Genomic DNA, 26,416 nt, shown 5'->3' with positions numbered 1-26,416 from the left:
TATTTATCCTACACGGTGAACGCCATTAAAAAATTATGTATAATCGGGTTTTATTTGAAAATTTTTCATAACAAAAGGGAAAGAAAAACAAACAAAAACAAACCAAGAAATCCAGGAACAGGGCACGCAGGCCCCACTCAGCATATATAGGCAAGAGAAAAAAAAGAGGGGGGAATCCCCAACTACCAAAGCTCAACAAAATATATGCAATGCTGATATAGACCAGACAATACAAACGGTAAAAACATGCAGAAAACAGGGAGAGGAGACAAAAAACCCAAAAGAGAGAGAAGGAATAGAGAAAAAGGAAACAGAACAGCCAGTTAGGACCATACACACAGACAAAGGAAAGGGGGAAGACAAGACAGGGAAACATAAGGATAAACCAAATAGGAAGGAGAGAGAGAAAGAGAAAACAAGCGGGATCAACGACAGCCAGATTCCCACTCAGGCGAAAGAGGAAGAAAAGTCAGAGGACTCCTGAAACATCACCCAAGGCCGCCATTAAAAAATTATATCGCAATGCGCAAAAAAACATATTTTTGTCACCTGCTTTCCTGCAATAAAAAGTGATCAGAAAGTCATATATACCAAACATTGCTAGCAATAAAAAGTACAACTCGGCCCACAAATAAAGAGCCCTTACACAGCTCCATCAACAATACAGAAAAAAAGTTAGGAGGCATTCACACGATGTAACGCGGCTCGGATTTTGGCACGATAATCACGCAAGAATCAGTGCTGCAAAACAGAATCCCATTGACTTCAATGGGTTCCGTTGAATGCGTGTAACACATTGAAATCAATGGGAGGCTTTTTAACGCATTGATTTCAATGTGTTACGCACGTTAAACAGAACCCTTTGAAGTCAATGACATTCTGTTTTGCAGCGCTGATTCTTATGTGAATTATCGTGCCAGAATCAGCACCGCATTTCATCATGTAAATGCCTCCTTACAGGCGTCAGAATATGGTGACCCCAGGATGTTTTATCTGTTAAAGCAGTAAAACATGATGAAACCAATATAAATATGGCATAGCCATAATCATAATGATCTGCCGGACAAAGTTGCCATGTCATTTTTAATGGAGAGTGAATGCCATAAAAACAAAATGTAAAAATTTATGATAGAATTGTACGTTTTTTTTACATGGACCCCCCAAAAAATGTTTATAGAAGCTGAGCAAATCATTGTATGAATCCCAAAGTGGTGCCAAATGAAAGTACAACTCATCATGCAAAAAATAAGCACTTAGCTATTTTGTCAAAAAAATAAAAAAGTGAATTTTGGAAGGCCGGTAAGGAAAGTTTGAACAAAGTCGCTGAGTATTAACATACAAACTACCCTGAGTCCTTAAAGGACTAAAGCAAAAAGCCAATACCAATATAAGTAAAGACATGTTTTTATTACAACCATTTTGTTTCATTGCTTTAAAAACACAAATAACTACAAAAAAAACATAGAAATAATACATTTAAGAAATATCAAAAAACTACACTGTGTGTCATTTTTGATTTAAAAAGGTGCACAGTATTTAGAAGATGTTCATTACAACTGACTAATGAAGGTATAGTGATAGAGTAGGAAAGGTTTTGCATCTGTAGGTTACTAGTAGAAGCTTAGATAAAGACAATCTTATCTTACTAATATTATAAAAATGTTTGTGTGTTTGGATGTTTTGTTTGGATGTTTGTTCCTCAATCACAGCCAAACGGCTGAATGGATTGGTCTGAAATTTCACACATGCCTACAGATTGTGCAGGAAGGAAACATAGGCTACTTGCCATCTTGCTCAGTCCACCGAAATCGCCACCATGAACGGGTAAAATCAACACCGTGAAAGGCTAAAGTTGTGGCCGCCTCTGCTGCAGGAGCTGACATGACGTCAGCGCAGCAAGTCGGCGGCCCTCCTATTGATTCTCGCCGGTGTGTGGGTGGGCCGCAGGGACAGCAGCACGGCCCAATACGTTGCCGGGGATGAGTGGGCGGGAAGAGTCATCCCGCGCGCGGCCAAGTAACATGGCGGCTGCCCGCAGCTCCGGCCCGCTGCTGACATGCCAGCGGGGAGAGCGGGGCCCGAGCCCAACGTAAGCCGCCGCAGTGCTAGCACCTGTGCTGCGGCGACTGCCCGCAACTCCGGACTGCCGCTCCCGTGCCAGCCGGGAGAGCGAGGCCGGATGCGGACATCTGACGCCGCCGCACTCCCACCTGTACAGCGGTGAACACTGACTAGCCTGCGGAAGAGCCGGCTGTGGAGGGAGAAGTCCTGGCGGCTGCAGTGACTGACACGCCACCCATCCCTCGCCGGCATGTACATGGTAAGTCACCATGGCGGGTGGGGGGTTAATGTAACAGTGGTCGCGGGGGGAGGGGGGTAACTGTAAACGTGGTCCGGGGGGGGGGGGTTTCTCTGCTGCACAGAGGGTCGCAGAGATGGGGGGGAAGGAAGGGGTGCTGTGAAGGGGCCCAGGGTTTTAGGGAGTGGAAAGGGGGCCCGGGTTGTGGGGGTTAAGAGGAGGTCGCGGGGGTAGGTGGGGAAAGAGTGCTGTAAAGGGGGCCGGGGTATGGGGAAGAGGAGAGGGAGGCAGGGTCATTGTGGGGGGGCTCGGGGTAGCAGAAGAGGGTGGAAAGGGGGCCGGGTTCGCAGGGTGCGGGGGAGCGCAGGGTAGTGGGGGGTGGTGAAAAGGGGGCCGTGGTCAGTGGAAAGAAGGTCGGTGGGGGGGAGAAGTCACGCCGGACAATGGGAGGGCCGCCGAGCTGCACTGCAGGAATGCCGCGCAACGCGACAACGCTACCGTGGACGAAGTCGCGGGTACTGCTAGTTTTATATAATTAGAAAGTTGAGATATGTTCCTTAAGGGTAAGTTCACATGGAGTTTTTTGGTCAGGGTTTTGAGGCCATATCTGCCTCAAAACCCTGACCAAAAAGACCTCTCCCATTGAAATCTATGGGAGCCGCTCAGGTCTTTTTTCCAGGCTCCCGGAAAAAAGAAGTGAGGTGCTCATTCTTCAGGCTGTTTCGCCTCGCGATTCGGCCTGAAGACACTCCCTCCTCCGGACTAGGCCTATTCATTGGGCCTAATCCGGAGCAGAGTGCACGGCTGGATGCCAGTACAGTGCACCGGCCTTCAGTCATGGCTACCCGGTTTTTGGATCAGAACCTGAGGCGGCCTTCGCTTTAGGTTCCAATCCAAAAAACCCTATGTGAACTTACCCTTAAAAATATGTAGCCCAGTGAGACAAATAGATTTACATAAGCGCCTATCACCATCTTTTCTTTTAATATATTGTCAATTAACATCTCTATTTTGCTCAGTAATGATCTAAGGGGGTGAGACTATTTCTGAATGCTTCTAAAGGCTGGAGCTTCAGTAAAGGCTTTCACCTATTCCCCTAGTACAGAAGTGAAGCAGGGATCAGTAGACTAACTGGACTAGACTGCTATAATTTGTATTCCAAAAGGGCAGGACCATTAAGTAAATGTTAAATCCATTATCGTTAGGTAGAAAGGTGGCATTCAGGATCACATTGTGAGTAATCTGAGCACAATAATCTTTTTGTAGTATAAGAAGTATACATTCAGTATAGCACTATAACACTATAGCACTATAACATGATCTATGCAAAACATAGAAGGGAATTTGGTGACACGCAGTATACTGTGATTAAGTGACATAAAGAGGACCTGTCACCTTTCCTCACCCGTCTGCTTTAATAAATAACTGTATTCCTCACGAAAACTGTATTCTTTCTAGAAATCTATGAATAGACTGACAATTGGGTGTTACTACTTGGTGATGTGCCCCTACGCAGTCTGACTGCCCAATCACTACAGTTACCATTGATCTAGTCTTGTAGAGATGCACCTCTTCTGCAAAGGGAATGGTGACACCTGGTTGTCAATTTTTTCATACATTTCTAAGAGGAATAACAGAGGGTCAGAGCTACAATGGACTATATAGTCTTCTGTCCTCACCTGCCAACCCAGTTCTTGAAAGCTGACATACAACTCATGTTTCCGACAGGCTGTTTTAAGGTCACTGCTGTTATAATCTGGCAGGAAAAAAATATAACAATCATTATTAGTGTAAAACATTGCACATATATATATCTTATTTTGTGGAAATATACAATGGATTTAATATCCACAGTTTCTACAATTACAAATAATATTATGCACAAGACTGAAGTTTTGTATGTGATTTTCTTACTTTGCAGCCCTGATTTATCTGTTACATTTTACTATTTTCCCTTTAGCTTCTGAGGCTCATAAATAAAAGCCACCAGCTATGGTTATTGTTCCTCCTCTCTCCTCCATTTCTTCCCAGCATTCAGAGCTGCTCTCCAGATTAAACAATGTTTATTGTGACCTCTGACCCAAATATTTCTATATGCCAGAAAAATAACGGCATGGTGCATCAAAGCGCTCAGGATTTGCACTATTTAAGTAAAGAGAGTAAGAATTCACATAATACATGTAAGAGAAGTTCTTAACAATAATTTATGCACAAGTATATATAATACAGACATGACTTAAAGGGATTCTACCATTGAAATGATTTTTTTTGGCGATCACACGTTGGAATAGCCTTTGGAAAGGCTATTAGTCTCTTACCTTTAGACGTGGTCTCCGCTGCGCCGTTCCTTAGAAATATCGCTCTTGTAGTTCAATACAGGAGCGGCCTCCCAAAAATGTCCGCCGGCCGGCATGCGCACTCGGCTCTTCTGGTGTCTCACTGGCAGAGCCAACTGCGCAGGCGTCGGAGGTGACGCAAAGGAAGACTACGAAAGAAGGGAGGATCCAGCCGAAGATAGAGGCGTCGCTGAAGCGTGTTTTCGAGCAGCAGTGGGGATGCCCCCATCACATTTTCAGCGCTGGGGCCCACCCATCGCTGCGAGAGAACTAATTTGCATACCGGTAAAAAACAGTATTTCTAAGGAACGGCGCAGCGGAGACCACATCTAAAGGTAAGAGACGAATAGCCTTTCTAAAGGCTATTCCGACGTGTGATCGCCAAAAAATTTATTTCAATGGTAGAATCCCTTTAAGTGATTTTCTGCAACGTTAAATTGGACAATTCAGACAACTTAGTCTCAGTTGATAGCACATGTGATTGTGAACCAAAATGCAATGCAGTTTAATTAAAAATGTGGTTGCTTTCTGCCTAAAAAAAAACCTCTCTAAAGTTTCTGCTACTAGGTCTCTGCCTTCTAGCTAATCTGACGGAAAGACAGTGAGTGGAGGGGGAGGTGCTTTTTCCTCTGGGAGGGGTTGATGCTAATTACAGCACGTCTGCAAACTGCTCTGTGCAAAGGACTGAAGATTCACAAATCTCATAGCTTATGATGTATGAAGTCTTCTGTGTACTTGTATCTATTTCTGGCTGCTTGTGTGATTACAGATGGAATAATATTCACAGACAGCAAGCAGCTTTACTGACTGTGCTCAGAGATTTTTTTTTCTTGTGTTTTAGCTGCTTGGCTGCATGTATTTGTCTTGGATTTACTGTTCAGTATTCCTAGATTTCCTCTATTATGGTCACTTGTGATTTTTCCCAGCTATTTGTTTGCAATTGTATAGTTTCTTCTGGCAGAATGACATGAAGATAAACCAGTATTAGTAGTAATGGTTAGGGGAGGGTGGCAGTCTGCTCCTTTTTGTACACACCCACAATCTGAGAGAGCAATGTAAACTGTGCTGAAACTATAATGTGATTATTATTAGCAGCAAAACTGATAGGGCACCACATATGAAGGCTTATACAGTCATAGAAAAGGCTGCCAAGCAAGACCATGCAGATATATCAACTTTTCATGAAAACTCAGATAGGTCGATTAGTAGGGGTTGGACTCTCAGAACGTGAGAGCTGTAGCCTCTTCATTACTAGGTACAGTGCCATCCATTACAATACACGTAGATCTTTCCCATTCACTCGAATGGACAAAGCTGAAATACCATCACCGCCACTACAATTTGTACAGCACTGTACCTGGTAAACAGTCACACTAGTGTCAAACAGGATAAGCACCTTAAAGGGAGTCTGTCAGCAGTAAATTGGTTACAAACCAAATCAAAGTACCCTGTAGAGGTGATTGTACAGTTTCCAGCTTTGGTTATTCAGTTTTGGATTCCCATTTTCATGTAAATCCCCATTTTATTCATATTCAAATGAGGAGGCATGCTTTTCCCAGGAATCTAAAGCTGAGACCAAAGAATGACCAAATATTCTCCCAGAGCATTTTCCCCATCATATTTATATGAATAACACATCAATTTCAAAAGCTGAATAACAGAGGTATATGTGGAAACTGTACAATCACCTCTGGGTGATGGGTCATTGTGCTAGTTAGTAAAAACACATGCCTAGCACACTGACAAGGCAAACCTTCATGTGCATGGAACCTTAGCTGGTGTTCAGAGCATGTCCCAATATAAGAAAGCAGAGACAGAAAATAGCGTGTCTTGCTTATTTCATTGGAGGACACAGCACCATGGGTATAGACCTTGGCACTAGGAGGCTGATACTAGCAATAACAAAAGAAATCGGCTCTGCCTCTGGGCTATACCCTCTCCTCAGACACTGTGCTAGCCAGTTTTAGCCTAGTGTCCAAGTAACACCCTCCTGCAGCTGCTGCGCTCTGTTAAAGAGCACCTTGCTGGTTACCCAGTCCCCACCACTGCCGCCGTCCATCGCCAGAATGCTGGTGACAACACTTCCACCTGCATTCATATTTGGTCGTTCTCCTGGTCTAGGCCTCCTCTTAGATGGACAATCTGATTGAACTATGGGTCACCTTGGCTCTCCTTTGCCACTTCAGCTGGATCATTTGCGAGGAACAGTCTTGTACCTTCTAGTGAATGGACTTCCTGCACATGTTCCTCTATGCTCTACAGTTCAGTGCGTCTCTCCTTTGGAGAAACTCCCTTTTCCGAAAACACTGTTTATTTTGTCTTCAGGTCAAGACCTTCCTGCTGGAAGCAGCACACTATTTTCCTTCTTGCGATCCTCCAGTTACTCCGTGGGACCTCATTCTCGTCCACAGGGAACTCTGGGTCTTCCATTCATGCCCTTGCATGAGATAGCTCTCCTCCCTCCAACCTGGCAGGTTGCCTTCATGGTGGTCATCTCTTTCTACTACAGGATTTTGATTAGGAAAAGATCAACCTCCGTCCAATGATCTTCTTGTTGGTGATATCTGCAGCCATCAGCAATGCTGTGTGGGTTCCACTAGAATGTGTGGGTTCCACTTGGGGACCCTCTGAAAGGAAACTAATCTGCTTAAAAAAGTGATTACCCTCAGAAATCCGCAGACCCCATAGACTATAATGGGATCCACCAGTTTCTGCACGAAAAAGGGGCGTAAAAATGCGGAGAGAAGCTCATGGTTGCAGGACTTTTTTCTTTGTATTTTTAAAGCAGAATGGGGAATGGAATCCCCAGGTGGAGACCGAGCGAGGTGTGAACAGGCACAGGTTACATACTTATTGTTGCAGGTGCAATTTTTGCTGCTGAAAATACAGTATATTATAGAACTGATATACACTGTAAGACACCAAATCCTGAAATGCCCAAACAACGATGCGACATCTATGTTCAGATGAAAAAGATTTTTTACAAAAGAGCCCACTTATTTATAGTATTTGCACACATTCAATACTGCAAAAGACAAAATGGTGCTTCAAGACTGTGCAGGAGACAAGACAAAATCTCTTCCAGTCCAGTCACATCTAAGTGTAAAAACATCTGCTTTAACATAGGACTTGCTGCTTAGATCAGGTTTCCCGAGTTTTGGCTGCTGAGTAACAACCAAAGGACACGGTCTTCTCATCACAAAAGTAGCTCAAAAACAGAAGCTCTGCTTTTCAGTTTAAGACATGCACCAGTGGGATATCTTACATTTCACTTCAGAAATAATAGTTTATTTCATTTCCCAATCATTTCTCATTTTGAGAGCAAATACCATTGATAAACTGCTCCTTTCTAGTTACATGACTGCACCAGTATCTGCACCCATAGCTAATGCAAGACCAAGTACCTGATCATTATCTTCTATCTTCATACATGAAGCTCTCTAGGAAGAACATAACATTGCAAGAGTGGTGTTCTAATACACCCATAAAACAAGCTGTGACAAGGTGGAACTGTAGATGACAATAGGGGTTTATGTACATACCAATGCAATCTGCTTAGACCAAGTGCGCAGACACACAGACTCCATACGAGCCCATATTGTTGGTGTAATACAGTGCTTTTGCAAGAGATTGCTACCTGGGCTGGATACCTTTGTTACACAAACATGATGTAATCTTTATTCTCATGGATTCATATTGAGTCAGTAAAAAAGAAATCTTTGTATGCAACTGAAGACAAGTATAAAGTATGACCCCAAAGGTTACATTATTGTTAATACTGTGACAAGCTGGAGAATCAACCTGGTCTGTAGCCTAGCTACAGCTACCAAAGCATTCTGCTTTATTAGACTTATTTTATTAGACTACTTTTATCAACTATTCTCCAGCTATCCCACCCATTACTGGCTCTTCCCAACTAACTCAGCCCCCCCCCCCCTCTTCATACTTACCTCTCTTTTTTCCAGTCTTCCTCCTGCAGGACGGCCCATCCTTCTTTTCTGACTGCCGGCGTGTGCTATAGACCCAGCACTGTTCTGTGCAGATGATAATCAACCTCTATTGTGCAGGTCTTTGATGCTGCCCCCACACAGATCAGTGCTGGGTCTATAGCGCGCACCGGCAGTCAGAAAACAGGGAGGAGCCATCCTGCAGGAAGAAGCCTAGACGGAAGAGAGGTAAGTATGATGGAGTGGATGGGGGGGAGGGGGGGGGAGGAGTAGTGACATTCCATTTCCGGAAACGGGGAAATGAATCATCACTGGATAACCAGAAAATGTCCCTGCGGCGGTCACATGACCGCCTCAAGAATATGGGTAAACATACATTTTGATAAACTATGTTATTTAGAAATTAGGTGGGGGAGGGTGTTTACATTAGTGTAGGGATTTAATTTTATCCCAGACAACCTCTTTAAGCAAAGTCCCAGCATATGCCTTCAATATTAGTGTAGATGGGAGAGTCTTATTAACATTTATATTTGTCTGTTTACAAGAGGAAAAATCCCAAACATTTCTCCCTAAAGAGTGAACAAATATGGGCAATGGATTCCCCACATGTCACTGGCATCTCCACAACTCCACATTTGTACATCAAGCCTTGGTGACCATCAACAAAACATGAAGACAATTTGCTTCTTCTCATTCACATCTTGCCCTACTTAACAGAACTCTCTTAGTGGCTTAAACAAACTCCTGATGTTTTGGAAAGAGTTCAATATGAAGGATTCAATTAGAAGCATCTTGGTGACACCGAGCAGCTGTTGCTTTTCCTAGTTAAAGGAGACAAATTTTTGCTATTAATTGTTATTTCCCTCTTACAACTCAGAAGCAACTTAAGATTTCCTGAAGTTTATTTTAAAGTGCTGGCAATAAGTACCTTCTTAATACTAAAATGTACACAAATAGTATAGCCAACCATGGGCACACCCAACAGGGGGTTCAACCGATCTGGACAAACGCCAGGCTGCAGGGCTAATAAAGAGGTGCAGAGTTTGCAGAGAGTGCAGTGTGTTTTATTTAGTAACAGTATGATAAAAAGATTTATGGTGATAACATTTGCTCCCTGTTTTGTGGTATTATTTAATGACTGTATGTTAGTCATTATATAGATCAATGTGTTCTCCTTATGTCCTAATTATAATTGCACAGTACGCTCGTGTAAGCGGCCACAAGAAACTGGCCACAGACATGTGCAGTTGGCTCTGCCCGATCGCGCATGCGTGAATTTTAAATCAAGAGAAGCCAACGGAAGAAGAGATCATGGGGAGGCGTGCCAGAAGAAGACAGAGGCGCTGGAGAGTTTTCTCGCAGCACGGGAATGCCTCCAGTTCTGCAAAAAAACTTCTTTACATACCAAAGAAAACCAGGATATCTACAGAACGGCGGTGCGGAGACAACTTCTAAAGGTAGGAGAAGAATAGCTTTTCTTAAGGCTATTCCTATGTGTTAGAGAGAAAAAATGGGATTCAAATGATTGAATCCCTTTAATGGCAATTAAAATTCACAGAGCACTTTTTCTTGCTCCATTCATTGGCATCCCTTCTCAAGAGTGAGCATACCACAAAATTACCCATCACTAGCCCAGACACAAGAAATTGGGTTCACACCTGTAGCCAACTACATTAAGAAAAATAAAGGCCATGCCCTATGAGATCAGGAAAGGCCATTGACTAGTCGACTGGTCAATCAGATGTTTCTGTTACCAGACAATGGGGGCTCATTTTTTTTATGGCAGAAAAGATAGTTTCATTGCCCATAGCTATCAGAATTCAGTTTTCCTACTCACTGGTTTTAATGTATTGGCATGGGTACTGTTGAATAAATGGCCACTTTGTGGTAGGCATTTCCATGTGGGTACTTTATAGTCATTGCTACAAGGCTGACAGGATTTTTAGGCAGATAAGTATAACACAATGATAAAAGTTTTAGCTACAAGTGAGACAAATGAAAAATGGAGGTAGTATTTTTTCTAATTTCTTTTGACTTCGTGTTTCTTATACTTCTGCATGGACATAGTCAAACCTCTTTTGTTTTTGTCGTTCATCTACTGTATAACAGGGGTAGGGAACCTTGTCTCTCCAGCTGCTGTGAAACTACAACTCCCAACATGCTCCATTCACTTCCATGGGAGTTCCAAGAACAGCAGAGCAAGTATGCATGCTGGGAGTTGTAGTGCCGAAGGTTCCCTACCCCTGATCTATAGTAACCAGAGTCTTCTTTCATTGTTTATATGGTTGTTTAGAACACAAAAAGTAAAAAGAAAACATGAACACTTTGATACAAGAAATATTAATTCAACTTTATGTGAGATTAGAAATATCTATGTAGAAATATCCCCATAAACCTAATTTATTCTGTCAGATAAAAAACATTATTAATGTGTCTGACACCATAATATACCATTGGCACACTGCAATTGTATCTATAAGCTATGTTGCCATCTGTCTTACGATCCTCCATCACAGATTGTGTCTAAGTTAGCAGATAAAATAATATAACATGTGATTCATCAGACAACAATGTACTGGAATTTTCATTGTTCTGCTCCTATGATGGTGCAGGACAAAAGAAATGGAGCAGGCAGATGTGAACGCAGTCTTAGAAAATGTTGACACATCTTTGTTTTCTTAACCCATCACTTTTAATCTATTGCTGACTATAAAGTGGAGAATTGATACAAATACACCATACCTGTTACACTGGATACTCTTGACACATCTTGAGATTGAGAGTAGCGGTTTCGATTCTGGTTCTTGCGTTTGCTCGTTGCAGATCTAGCTGTCCTCAGGTGAACCTCACTTGCTTTAAAAAAAGCAACCATGAATGGCTGCTTGTCATATGGGCCATCTCTGCCAACCAAACCTGCGGCTTTTGTGTTTACATTTTGACCTTGAACCAAATGACAGAAATTATTAGTGTCTATTAGTGAAATATCATACATGCAAATATGCACGGAAATATCCATGTTAGTGGTCTGCTTACATATGACCGTGATTTAAGAAAAAAAAAAGAAAAAAAAAAAGAGCAATTTTCTGCCAAAATTATACAGGAGGCAAATAGAGGTATTAGATGTGACAAGTGAAATTGGGGCATGAAGTCCATTTTTATGAATTGTTTTACAATATATTAAATCTGTCATGTCTTTTAATAACACTGCACATATGTACAGTACGGTATGTATAAATATATATCATTGTTGTAAGAACCTTATATTTGTTCTTGTTTTACTCTTCTAATTTTATTTCAGTGCTGTTTTACTTACTGTTTTTTGCAGTGTAGCAGGACACCTGCTGTTGACAGATCCTACTACTGATATTCTAATAATTTCATGTGTGTCTTTAAGAGGTTTGTTATGACAAATTGGTGAGATAAGAAAGTAGTATCCAGTCTGCTAGGACCGTCACCATTTCCGATAACACAGTGTGCAAAGACACCTCTATGATCTTAAAAGGGGTTTCAAGTGTTATGCACAGTGCTCTGCAAAAGTTTTAAGCTGATTTTTTAAAAAAAATGCTCTAATGTTAGAATGATTTTAAAAATACAAGTGTTAATAGTTTATTTTTGTTAAAAATAAATCAAAAAGAGAAAAATAAATCAAATCAATATTTAGTGCGATCACTGTTCCTGGAAGTGATGATATGGCCCCAATAAAGCATTCTGCATTTTGTTAATTGACAAATATAAAATATTAACACTTTTAGTTTTGAAAGCATTCCTACTTTGCAACATTTTTGCCTAAATTTTTTGCATGGCACTGTAAATAAAGTTTAAAAAGGGTATTTAGAATATTGGATTTTATGGTCAGAAATATCTGATCAGTGGGGGCCAACAACCAGCCTCAGCACTGATCAGCTGAACAGGGCTGTATCTGTTGCCCATAACAAGGGTCTGAAAGCAGTTGGCCCCATGTCTTATATACAGTCCTATGAAAAAGTTTGGGCACCCCTATTAATTTTAATCATTTTTTGTTCTAAATATTTTGGTGTTTGCAGCAGCCATTTCAGTTTGATATATCTAATAACTGATGGACACAGTAATATTTCAGGATTAAAATGAGGTTTATTGTACTAACCGAAAATGTGCAATATGCATTAAACCAAAATTTGACCGGTGCAAAAGTATGAGCACCTCAACAGAAAAGTGACATTAAAATTTAGTAGATCCTCCTTTTGCAGAGATAACAGCCTCTAGTCGCTTCCTGTAGCTTTTAATCAGTTCCTGGATCCTGGATGAAGGTATTTTGGACCATTCCTCTTTACAAAACAATTCAAGTTCAGTTAAGTTTGATGGTCACCGAGCATGGGCAGCCCGCTCTCAAATGATCTGAAAACAAAGATTGTTCAACATAGTTGTTCATGGGCAGAATACAAAAAGTTATCTCAGAGATTTAACCTGTCAGTTTCAACTGTGAGGAACATAGAAAGGAAATGGAAGACCACAGGGACAGTTCTTGTTACGCCCAGAAGTGGCAGGCCAAGAAAAATATCAAAAAGGCAGAGAAGAAGAATGGTGAGAACAGTCAAGGACAATCCACAGACCACCTCCAAAGAGCTGCAGCATCATCTTGCTGCAGATGGTGTCACTGTGCATCGGTCAACAATACAGCACACTTTGCACAAGGAGAAGCTGTATGGGAGATTGATGAGAAAGAAGCTGTTTCTGCAACCACGCCACAAACAGAGCCCCCTTAGGTATGTAAAAGCACATTTGGACAAGCCTGTGGACTGTTGAAACAAAGACTGAGTTGTTTGATCATACAAAAAGGCGTTATGCATGGCGTCCAAAAAAACCCAGCATTCCAAGAAAAACACTTGCTACCCACTGTAAAATTTGGTGGAAGTTCCATCATGCTTTGGGGCTGTGTGGCCAATGCCGGCACCGGGAATCTTGTTAAAGTTGAGGGCCGCATGGATTCCACTCAGTATCAGCAGATTCTTGAGAATAATGTTCAAGAATCAGTGACGAAGTTGAAGTTACGCCGGGGATAGATATTTCAGCAAGACAATGATCCAAAACACCGCTCCAAATCGACTCAGGCATTCATGCAGAGGAACAATTACAATGTTCTGGAATGGCCATCCCAGTCCCCAGACCTGAATATCATTGAACATCTGTGGGATGATTTGAAGCGGGCTGTCCATGCTCGGCGACCATCAAACTTAACTGAACTTGAATTGTTTTGTAAAGAGGAATGGTCTAAAATACCTTCATCCAGGATCCAGGAACTGATTAAAAGCTACAGGAAGCGACTAGAGGCTGTTATCTTTGCAAAAGGAGGATCTACTAAATATTAATGTCACTTTTCTGTTGAGGTGCCCATACTTTTGCACTGGTCAAATTTTGGTTTAATGCATATTGCACATTTTCTGTTAGTACAATAAACCTCATTTCAATCCTGAAATATTACTGTGTCCATCAGTTATTAGATATATCAAACTGAAATGGCTGCTGCAAACACCAAAATATTTAGAACTAAAAATGATTAAGATTAATAGGGGTGCCCAAACTTTTTCATAGGACTGTAATAGCAGGGCTCCATTACTGTACCTCCCATCCAAGTTAGTGGGGATTGAGCTGCAGTTACAGTGCTTGCCCACAACACAGGGACTGGAGCCTTCTGCTTCCTGGAGGGGCGACCCTGTGTTGTGTATAATATGGGAGCCGAAAGCAGCTCCATAGCCCCATACAGCTGATTGGTGCGGGGGTTGACTGTTGGCCTGTTCTTTAATGGTATTCATGTCATCCCTGTCATTTTAATCTTTAACTGTCTGATTGGTAGGGGTTCTACTGCTATTTAAATACAGGAACAACCATTGGAAGAAGACATCGCGGAAAGGTGTGCCAGAAGAAAACAGAGGCCATCGCTGGAGAGTTTTCGCACAGCACTGGGGACACCCCCAGTGCTGTTTGAGCGCTGAGGACCACCCCCAATGCTATCCTAGCAGGGTACTGTCACTTCTAGATATTCCACAATTGACTGCTAGTGGCATTATAAAAGAGTGGAAGCATTAGGGACCACAAAAGTTGCAGAATGGGGTCACTGAGTGCTGTAGCACATAATGCATAAAAGCCATAAAACTCTTCTGGCATTAAAGGGGTTGTCCAGGAGTATGATACTGAACTCTACTTTCTCTTTGCAGGAAGTTCCCTCACGTCCATTGGTCACATGGCCATGTTGCAATTTATGCCCATCCAAATGAATGGGGATAATCTGTAGAATAGCCATGTGATGTCACTTCTTTTTTTTCTGAAATGTAGATTGTGAGCCCCACATAGAGCTCACAATGTACATTTTTTCCTATCAGTATGTCTTTGGAATATGGGATGGAAATCCATGCAAACACGGGGAAAACATACAAACTCCTTGCAGATGTTTTTTTGCCCTTGGCAGAATTTGAACACCAGGACTCCAGCGCTGCAAGGCTGCAGTGGTAACCTCTGAGCCACCGTGTGGTCCCCTATGTGATGTCACTTCATGAGAAGAGGAAATGAAGCTCAGCATCATAGTCCTGAACAATCTTTAACATAAGCACATAAATTGTGCACCCAAAACATCATGCATGGGTCTTGTTGGCCAAGCATCTGCATGCAAGTCTTACATCACCAAGCACAATGCCAAGTGTCAGATATGAGAATACTAGGAGCATGTTTTTTCAGGGGTTAGCCTAGGCCCCTTAGTTTCAATGAGGAGAAATTTTTACGGCTTCAGCACACCAAGGCATTTTGGACAATTGTTTGCTTCAAGTTTGTGTGAACAGTTTGGGGAAGACCCTTTTCTCATTCAGCATTCTTATACCCAATACACAAAGCAGGGTAAATAAAAGAATGGTTGGGTGAACTTAGGGTGAAGGAACTTGACTAACCAGCAGAGTCCTGACTTCAACTCCAATGACTACGTCTCATCTAACATCATTTTATGATATCCCAATTGCTCTTGTACATTCTGGCTAATCCCATCTACACATGGCAGAAAAATATCTGCAGTGGAAATAATGTGATTTAAAAAATCATTGCGTTCCTGGAAATTGCAGCACGTTAATTACACCTATGGAAAAGCTGGCGTTTTCCATATGGGTATATTAGAGGCAGAAAGTCCACAAAGGAAAACTCTGTGGACTTTCTATGAAAAGTGCTGTGGAAAAAAATGTGATGCGTTTCCACTGTGTTTTTTTCTGCAGTGCTTCTTGGCAATACTTCTATCCGTGACTTGTAACTAGTGTTGCAACTCATTGACGTTCAAGTGAAGTTTAGCTGCAATATCTGTTTATTGTCAAGAAAACAGCTATTCTTAGAAACAGATCAGACCTTACTTTCTAATAATGTACAACCCCTTTAATGTTGTATACTGCTGTATTGTGACCCTTACATTCTCAGGATCAGTTACAGTTCTAGTAACTGCAACTGTGGTGGAAAAACAGCTTAAGAAATTGGTGAAGGTCCAAGAAAGTTACTTTCATCATTGCACCCTTCATGTGTCATATAGTGCCCAGCTCTTTCCTGATATTGGCAGTCGACTAACCAAATTCAGATTATCAGATACAGCTAATACATACTGTATGTTGGAAATGGGCATTATATGTTCAGAATAGCAAGTGTTTTACAATTTCAACTTGTACATTATGTTTCACTGTACACCTGCCAGGACAAACATACTTTATTGTAAACTTGAAGCACTTAATATGTAATGACTTTTTCTATAATTCTGGTTGGTTTTCTTCCCTGAGAGCTGCCAAATCTAAAGCACACGAAGCTTTGTTTATAATAGTTTTTGTCACTTTTAGGAAACTTTTTGTTAACTTCAACCCAGACTTTGTTTCCACTTTTAATGTAGATTATGTATAGATTTGTTTTTCTTTGTTAAGAATGTTGAAAGGAAAAGTTATGTTTACTGCTTGAGCAGACACTTAATTTTTAGGTTACTAAAATGGTAAATGTGTATCTTAAACTCATTAATATCACATCTACAGAAAGTGTTTGAGTTTTTCCTGCTACTCGAGTCTTATAATCTCTGTAATCTTGCTTGTATGATGTTTAGAGCTACTTACCATTATAAATAGAGTTAAGGTTGGAAGAGAGTCTGCCACTGACTCACGTATTTGGCGGGCCCTAAGTTTATAAAATTTTGATTAGGTATAAAAAATGTAAAAAATGTAGGTTCACACCTGCGTTCATGTTTCCGTTTGGGAGATCCACTTGGGGACCCCCAGAACGTAAACCTAATCTGTTTAAAAAACCGTTACCCATGGAAACCCGTGGACGCCGTAGAGTATAATGGAGTCCGCTGGGTTTCCACCCAGTTTCCGCATGAAAAAGGCGAAAAACACGGAAAGAAACGCACTGCTCGTAAGACTTTTCTCTCCCCACTTTTAAAGCGGAATGGGGAACGGAATCCTCTAGCGGAGAGCCAGCGCAGGGGTAAGCCTAGCCTTTTTCTGTCTTACGAGTTAGAATAGAATTAATTTAAGTTTGAAATCCCTGATACATTTAATCAGGTAACGAGAGGGTGAAGCTAATTAGCAGATTCCACCTGCCAAGTCAGCCTGAACTTTAGATTGCTCTTTTTTCAGGCAAGAGTCCTCAATTATTAAGGTACCCCTAAAGGGTCCATTCACACGGAGTAAACGCGCGTTCATTTTGGCACACTACACGTGTAAAGAATACACGTGTAAAAATAAGACTCCCATTGACTTCAATGACATTTTTTACACGTGTGAGGGCTCCTTCACATGGAGTAAAAGCACGTGTATTTTGGCAAAATACACGTGTAAAAATACACATCAAAATACACATCAAAATACACGTGTAAAATGTCATTGAAGTCAATGGGAGTCTTACTTTTACACGTGTATTTTTACACGTGTATTTTTCCAAAATACACGTGCGTTTACTCCATGTGAAGAGGCCCTAAAAAAACACGCCAGAAAACGTGACGCGTTTTTTTGACACATTTTTTTTATATGTGTAAAAATTGTCTTTGAAGTCAATGGGAGTCTTATTTTTACACGTGTATTCTTTACATGTGTATTGTGCCAAAATGAGCGCGCGTTTACTCTGTGTGAATGGACCCTAACCACGAGCTTATAGGCAGTCCACTTAATAGCTCGGTCTGTATTCAAGGCATTATTTTGCATAAAGAATAATCTAATGATAAATTACCATCTCTGGTCTCCACGCTAAGCTGCAGTCCAAGATTGTGTCGTGGATTCATCACCCATAAGTTGCTGGTTGCAGTTATATCAAACTCCAGCCATCCTTCTTCAGAAGCCCACACTGTCTGGGTATCCAGGAGGAAAACATCAGTCTCCCTGTTAACAGAACAAAAGAACAATATTATTTATTATTATTGTAAGTATGAAAGGAAGTCTACTACTACCAAAAGTGCTTCTAAACCTTTTAGGCTCAGTTCACATCTGCGCCTGTTCTCCATGCATTGCATTTTTCGCTCTGTATTTTTCACCCTTTTTGAACAGAAACAGAATTATAGTCTATGGAGTCCGCTGGTTTCCTAAGGTAACCACTTTTTTATGCCTTTGCACAGATGTGAACCTAGCCTTATAAGCTGTTTTAGGGGCTGTTAGTCATATACTGCACATATCTTTTTATCGTGTCAAAGTGCAGTCTTTCTGCATTGAAATTATGTGTTTGGAGCATCTGAGGCAGCACCCACTTTTGCCTGCCAACCAGCACTGCACCCATCCATGCCTGGGGTGCAGCAATCAATTTCTTTGCAATTGATTTTCTTCACAACAAGATTGCACTTTGATAGAAGAAAGCTATATTCACTATTCCATTAACTGCCCCTAAATGGTATATAAATGATTTAGGAGAGATTTTGGTGGTGGCAGGCTCACTGTAAGCATGTTAATGCCAAGGATGGCTACAATGTAGCTTGCAAAATGCTATGTGGCTCGTAACACAACAAGTTCATGACAAACAAATGTGCAGGGTTCAAAAGAGGCATCACTAGAGATGGGTAAACTGATTTGTTCCGAGCCAGGTTCAACCCAAATATTCCATATTGTTTGGTTTGGTTTTTTTTTTTAAAAAAAACCCTTTATAAAGCAGTTATACTCACCTTTCCTCAACTCTTTTAGGCCTGACTGTGGCATCCTGGTGATGTCATGTACCCACGGTCAACGCTGAGGCCTGTGACTGGGCTACAGTGTAAAACATATGCAATTCTATTCTCCAGGATGTAATTAGGAGAACAGTGCCTTCTGTGCGCCGCCCTCTAGAGTGCAGCATCCTTAAGGCAGCCCTGACCCTGGGCTACAGTGGTCACAGATGGGAAGGACTGGAGAAACATGCCTAATGTGTTTATGTTTACTTTTCTTTATTTTTATGATGTATTCTAGGGGAGGGGGTGATTGGAACTAATAGTAATATTGCTATGGCACGCCTGCCCCTGGGTTTCTGCGGAGACCCACACTCAATTCTTTGAAAACCCCAGAATGGCTACAGAATGCCCATATGAACTAAAACAGCCATGTCATCTGTGGTGATACTGCCGACCCCCTGTAATTATACACGTACAGATATTGGCTGAATTTCACATTTTTAAATTAAACAGGTGTCAAAACAATTGGTGGGAAGCGAGAACACTTTAGTGGAACGCTAAGTAAAGTATGTTATTAAAAAGTTATAATCCACCCAAACCTTCCATCTATGCTACTTCAAAGACACCAGAGAAAGGAGCTCTATAATCTCATTTTAATTGCAGCTCATGTAATTCATTCTCAAACCTAGTAGAAACAAATGGCAGGGGCATTGCAGCATTACTTGCAATCTTGGTATTATGCTTGCCTGCAGTAAATAGTGCTGTGACTCTACCTTGCTTTGCTCCTGTCCTCAGAGCTTCAATATATTCCATGGATATGGATTATACCATCAGTAACAATTCTGAATAGGACTAGTAAATTGAATATACAGTATATTAAATTGCTTGAGCTCAGTTAGCCATTATATTATAGAGTGTCTGCGGAGGAAGCAATATGTTGTAGCATTCCTTGAATGGTGGATTAAGAAGGGCTAAAAGTCGATTTCTAAAATTTGGATGACAAACAACTATTATAAATGTTGAAGGGATTATGAAGGAAGCTAAAAAGCTTTTCAGTGCATTCCCTGCACTGGAGACACATACTTAGGTCCCTCAATATCAACAATCTTAGTTTTCATAATGTTGTAGGGTACCAGAAGACTCTGTGCACAGCCTCTTCTGCTGCCACTATGGCTCTCTTTATGTCATCAAGTATGCTCTACTCCTTCTGCCTGTACATAGGGTAATGTGCCACAGAGAAAGAAGATGAACAGTGCCAAACAACCAGACTTCAGTGCTTCTTTATTGAGATCAAGTAAAATCAGGCATACCAGGGACAAAGTGAGCAGCAGTGATGGACCACTTCGCGCAGCAAGAGCTTCTACGGGCTACAGCCTGTCAACCTGTTATACCCATATTTATACTTCTTTTATTCTCTTTATTAGGTAGTCTACTGTTACAGGATCAGGTCAATAGCAATGTGGCTGCATACAGCACCACACTCCCTCCATATTGCAGAGCCTGGCCTTTCTACTGCCAAGCTGCAGTTCAGATACATACTCCTACAAGTCATCTGAAGCTGCCCACTGGTGACAAAGGGCCCACATGGACACTTGCTCCTCACTCAAGTTCCATTTTACTTAGGAAGATGTTAAAGACACAGTAAAAACAGCAGGTGGAGTACTTCAGAGGAATCCAGATGATAATAACAGTAGAACAAAAGGTCTAATTCGTAAGATTACATGACACAATGAAGAAAAGCACCCTTCTGCTGTTGCGAGGAAGTTTGTTGCGAAGAATGCACTGCCCACCCTTGAAAAACTCACTCTTCTATTCAAGGGTACGTGTAAGGTGCTTCAGGTCTGAGAACCAATTAGTGTCTGTTTGGCTACATGGTAGATTCCTGAAACAATGTAGCTATCTTCCAAGATTGTCACATTCCGCTTCATCCCTGACATATCACTCGAATCACTTCAAACAGATATATCTTGGGCACTTTATGACATATAAGAGTGATTCTGGTGTCATATGAAACATGAGATTCTTGCAGTTCTAGCTGTATTATCTCTAGATAGGTCCAGGAAATACTGCTGACATATAGTCTGTATTTCAAGAACTGAATACGCCTTTCTGAAGCTGACCTAAAATTCAGTTTTTCTGTAGCAGCCCATTAAGTTATATAGTTGAAAAAGCCCGGTGTTCGCCCTGAACCTGGATGGGTATTACTCATCAGGTCACTATATTAGTCAGTTACTATTAAAGTAACGCCAATGATTTCATCAAAGTAGCTTGAAAAAATGAGAAGCAATGCTTTATTCTTTGTGATCCCTTTTTACAACTTTTGTTACATGAGTCATTTGGAGTGTTTTATATACTGTACTCGCCACTGATGTCATCCATAATGGAACAATTTAGGAGTAAAGTGACAATATTTGGCAATGAAAGATCAGTATTTTAGCACAATGAATTATGTATTCTCTCTTATCTCTGAGAATAATGGTGATCATGAATCTCTTATAATAAGTAATGAAAACGCCTTTAAGAAACATTTTGTCAGGAAGTCGCCTATTAAAAGTTCTGATGAAATTTCTTAGCATCAGCTTTGTTTTGAGCCAAAACGAAATTGATAAATAGCTCCCTGGGTGACATTTAACGTGAATGTGGATCCATTGTGTAAGGTCAACTCCAAATAGCAATCTCCCATCTCATATTCATTCGTCTTGATAACTGCTTTACTGTGTAAAACCCATACATTCCTGGACAACTATTTTGCCAGACAACAGCTTAAAATTTATGCAAAATTCCTATGAGCATCAAAGAAAGTGAAATATGGTTTAAGTACTTAACTAAATATGACATGTCAAGAAGTGTATCCTTGTTTGTGCTGAGCAGCTGCTCTTAGTTGGCTTACATGTATCACACTAGAACATAACGTAAATCTTCCAAATATGAAGCTGGCTGCTTCTATCTCTACACTTCCTTTAGTGAAGATTATGAGTACTGGGCTCCCACCAGACCTGAAATGACATTCCTAATGAATCACAGGGAGAAATTAAAATATGTATCCACATCAGCTTCTGCAGATGGTAAAACATCAAGTATGTTGATAAAATATCTCTGCTATTTGTAGGAAATGTTGTATAGTATGTCATTTATAGACGGACTCTTGTGAATTACTGTGCTGGCAAAGTCATTTATTAATATTAGAGGGTCCATAAAATCAACTAAATTAAAAGCATTAGGTTTTGTTCACATGTTTGCAGTAATGTCATGTAATAATTTGTCCTCAACTTTATTTTTATTTTTTTTTATTTTTTGCTGTGGTTTTGCAAAATCGTAGCAAAAAAAACAGCAATGTTGCTGCAGCATGTGAATAAAGCCTGCATGAAGTCAACGGTATTTTGCTGTGAAAAACTAATTGTTCTACCCTTCCCAAAAGTTCCCAATATTAAATATATTTTCAGACAAGAACTGAAATATGTTCATGTGCATGATAGTAGAGATCTTCATCACCTGTGTCCATCCAGGCATTTTTTTCTCTATTTTTTTTTTAAAGACGATCTTTCACCAACTTTAACTCATGGAATCCCTCAATAGGTGTCACTCCACCGATCCTTCCATAGCTGGATTTTTCGCTTTAGCCCCAACCATTCCCAAGCAATCATTTCTGTTCTTCTGTACAGTTATGATCTTTACTGTCAGGTGGGCGGTCCTAGGCTGAAGCAGAAAGACAAGAACCGCCCACCTAAAAGAGGGTATAATTGACAATTGGGCTGAAATGAACAGCAATGATTGCTTTAGAACAGTGATAGCTACAGAAAAAAAAAATTCCAACTGTGATAGAATCAGTGAACCTGATGTTAAAGGGAGCGGACTCTATTGGTTTGCTTGACTGAGGCACCGGCTTCCTAATTACATCATGGAAGTCAGATTTGCATATTCTTCCCATGATGTAATTAGGAAGTCAGTGCCTCAGTCATGCACACCAATAGATGGCGCTCACTGAGGATGTGCAAGTCTATCTTCCATGATGTAATTAGGAAGACAGAGCCTCAGTCCCTATACTATCAGAACATTATATATACAGTAACACGCAGTAGTATGGAATGTGCACTTGTATGTATGTATTCAGAAATAGAAAATGAACCGTACCTGTTTCTGTGTTCAGTTAATACTTGATAAATGCTGATTAAAAAGGTCTGATTCTCAAAGCTGCCCAGAACACAGTCCTTGTATATTCGGAATTCGGCTGCCGTCACTGCTTCTCCCTCAGGAATCTGAGATAAATTAAACTTGAATTCCTTATGATGTCTTAGACGAGGTGAAAGCTCCTTGTCATATTCAACTAAAATGTGAAAAAAAACATGTCAGTGTGAACATGAAAGACAATTCAAAAATAACATGCCTTTCAGAATAAAAAGTAAATGAAGTTATTTAGAAAGCTTAAAGGGCTAATCCAGTTTCCACAAATAAAGCCTAATGCACATGACCATATATTTCACAGTGCAGTGTATGAGGCTGTGAGCAAAACTCAGGACACGTCCTATTCCTGTCCATTTTGCGGCCTGTGCTGATTGACATCTATAAATTGGGCTGCAGAGGCTCAGGTGGCACAATGATAGCAAGACGACACACACACACACACACACACACACACACACACACACACACACACGGTCATGTGCATAATAGATAATCTACCACTTTTGCCAATGATGCAATAAATCAACAAACTAGTGGGCAGCAGCCTCCTACTCCCCCCTCCCTTCTCTATAGACTTCCGTGAGACTGGATAAGAGAGTGAAGGAAAGAAGGAGGATAAGTGGAAAAGGAACATATTTTTTTTTACTAAGATTTTTATATTCACCTATATTATTTATTTATGAAAAGTGGTTTTAACATTGAATTTATGCTTTAGGCTAAGGCACCATGTTGTGGATATGCAGTGTTTTTGTCTGATTACAGTACTAACAAACTTAGGGCTCGTTCACATCTGCGCCCGGTCTCCGTTCTGCAGGTTTCCGTTTCCTGCACAAAACAGAGGCAGGAGACGGAAACCTGCAGGACTCTTTCATACCCATTCATTTGAATGGGTTTGAAAGATGTCCGGCCATGAGCGGCGGTGAGTGTTTTATGCTCTCCGCCGCGAAACCGTTTTTTTAAAATCGGACACAGAGTCGGACATGCAGTACTCTGTGTCCGATTTTAAAAAAATGGTTTCGCAGCGAAGAGCATAAAACGCTCACCGCCACTCACGGTCAGACCCGGTCAGACAGGTTTCCGTCTTCTGCATGCAGAAGACAGAAACCACAGAACGGACTCCGGGCGCTAATGTGAACCTAGCGTAAATGACATTTTGGTTAATCTCATCCACACATTGTGGAAAAAAAGCTGTGGAAAAATTGTATTTTCAAAAGCTTGTACATTTTTGAAAAAGATAGAATGCTAATTTTACCTGCAGAATCATGTGCATTTATCCTGTAGATTTAATAGGGAAAAAAACACATAGGAAAATGGGTCGATCAGCCGTCTGAAGCATCTGCAGAGTTCTGGTGAGCACTGTAGTCTCTTCAGCACTTACCAAGCACAATGACGTACATTTGTGCAGTGTTTGTGTCTGGTATCACTGCTCATTCCATTCACATGTATGGGACTGAGTTGTGATCAAACCATGTAGCCAATGCACACGATGTGACATGGCGTGTCAAATGCAGGAAGTATTACTTTATCTCTATAATGTGATCACAATCTCAGGTTCAACTAGATACAACCAAAGCGGCATGAGAGTGGACAAGATCAGGACCTCTCGTACACTAACTTTTAATACTACAGCTTCTTTGTCCCGTGTACTCTTTCTGTATGGTTAGCAAATCTATCCAGTAAACAAGTAATAAGGGATCCAATGGGGAAAGGCTGTACTTTTAGGAGTTTAGGATTTGATTCTATTTGCTTAACAGGAAGTATAAAAATAGATAATTACAATGATAATATATGCCTGAGGAGGTCTTATCTACATCACAGTTATTTCAGGTATGTCATATAACTACTTGCAGACATGCCAAGTCACTCAGGAAACACATGATCACTTGGAAATGTAGCTTATCACTGGCTTACATTACCAGGAAGTAACTATTCAGACATGGAACGTGGCTATTGTACGTGGAGGTAATCTCCGGTAATTTAGCTTGTTCCATACAGTTAAGCTATGATGTTAGTGGAAGGATTTGTACTGGATCTTAGCTTCTCTGTTTCTTATTTATGGCAAACGTTTCCAATCACTGGTCATTCTATCTAGTTTCCTCCTTCTGTCTAGAAATACCTGAACTGATAGCAGACACAAACAGAGATAATAAATCCAATGAACCTTTGACTTCTGAAGACATAGTGTGTTTCATATCATCGCCACTCACCCACACTGAATATGTCTCTTTCCTTTCTCTTGTATTGGCCTCATTGTAATGGAAATTATAGCTCAGTCATTAAGAACTCTATTTGACAACCAAACTACTTCAAAGATGTCATATTTAACTTACTTTGGTGAACATTTCTTAAGTAACGTAACTTCCAGAATTGTAGAAGACGCATACATATGTTCAGACATGACATTAAAACCACCGACACGGGAAGTGAATAACATCTCGCTACAATGGGATGAGATATTACATAGCAAGAATATGGGTAAAAAATATGCAAATCTATTCTCCTGGATGGAATTAGGAGAGCAGAGTGCACTCTGTACACCACCCTATAGAGGGCAGCATCCTTAACATCATGAACGACTCAGTTATAAAGTCTTTTAATCATAATGTGGATTTAATTGCTAAATCAGTATTTCTGTCCCAAAAGGAACAGATTCCCAGCTATGGACAGCGCTGTTTCGGCCTATTGGGCCATCCTCAGCATAGCGTAGGGATACTGATTTAGCAGAGTGAGAGACTATAGACCAGGGTTTGGGGACACTCGTCCACATTAGGGAGAGCGTGTGCCTAAATAGGCAGTACATGCTATGCTATGCTGAGGATGGCCCAATAGGCCGAAACAGCGCTGTCCATAGCTGGGAATCTGTTCCTTTTGGGACAGAAATACTGATTTAGCAATTAAATCCACATTATGATTAAAAGACTTTATAACTGAGTCGTTCATGATGTTAAGGATGCTGCCCTCTATAGGGTGGTGTACAGAGTGCACTCTGTTCTCCTAATTCCATCCAGGAGAATAGATTTGCATATTTTTTACCCATAATCCCTAGCGGAGCAGGAATGACTTGTAAGTCTCCGTACTGCCTATGTAGGCAAACACTCTCCCTAATGTGGACGAGTGCCCCCATACCATAGCAAGAATAGTCAGGTTTTGTTGTAGACATTTGAAACAGGAATTATGGGAAAGCGCAAGTATCTCAGTGTCTTTGACAAGTGCCAAATTGTGATGACTAAGCAAACTGGTCACAGCAACTCCCAACCCTGAGAGGCTGATATTATATGATGTGTAGACTCACTCTCCCAGGTCAAGTTCATCTGTGACTTCTGGCCATACATGAAAGGTCTTATCCCTATACTCTATAAATGGTTCCTTGAGACTTTTGTGGAGATGACTAGTCACAAACCAGTCAGAATGCCCTTAATTGCTCCATTGCATGTCAATTATACTTACAGAAAGAGTTGTGGTTTCCCTATAGGTGTAATTCAAGCCGAAAGTAAAAAGTGCTGAGGGAAAAAACCGCGATGCGTTGCCATAGTATTGTAAGCGG

General features: G+C 41.0%; 1 protein-coding gene across 1 annotated transcript in view; it reads right to left on the bottom strand.

Annotated features, from left to right (window-relative positions):
* Window positions 1–26,416, bottom strand: part of BMP6 (bone morphogenetic protein 6) — an 88,256-nt gene that overhangs the window by 1,666 nt on the left and 60,174 nt on the right. Inside the window, exons 2-5 of the mRNA XM_075270800.1 lie at window positions 22,822–23,014; window positions 17,790–17,938; window positions 11,325–11,522; window positions 3,979–4,055 (exon numbers count right to left, since the gene is read on the bottom strand). Coding sequence (XP_075126901.1) covers window positions 3,979–4,055; window positions 11,325–11,522; window positions 17,790–17,938; window positions 22,822–23,014 — 617 coding nt within the window. The remainder of the gene's footprint in view (window positions 1–3,978; window positions 4,056–11,324; window positions 11,523–17,789; window positions 17,939–22,821; window positions 23,015–26,416) is intronic.

Source organism: Leptodactylus fuscus, chromosome 4 (assembly GCF_031893055.1).
Source record: "Leptodactylus fuscus isolate aLepFus1 chromosome 4, aLepFus1.hap2, whole genome shotgun sequence".
Classification (NCBI taxonomy): Eukaryota; Metazoa; Chordata; class Amphibia; order Anura; family Leptodactylidae; genus Leptodactylus; species Leptodactylus fuscus.
This window is presented reverse-complemented; position numbering and strand designations above follow the sequence as displayed.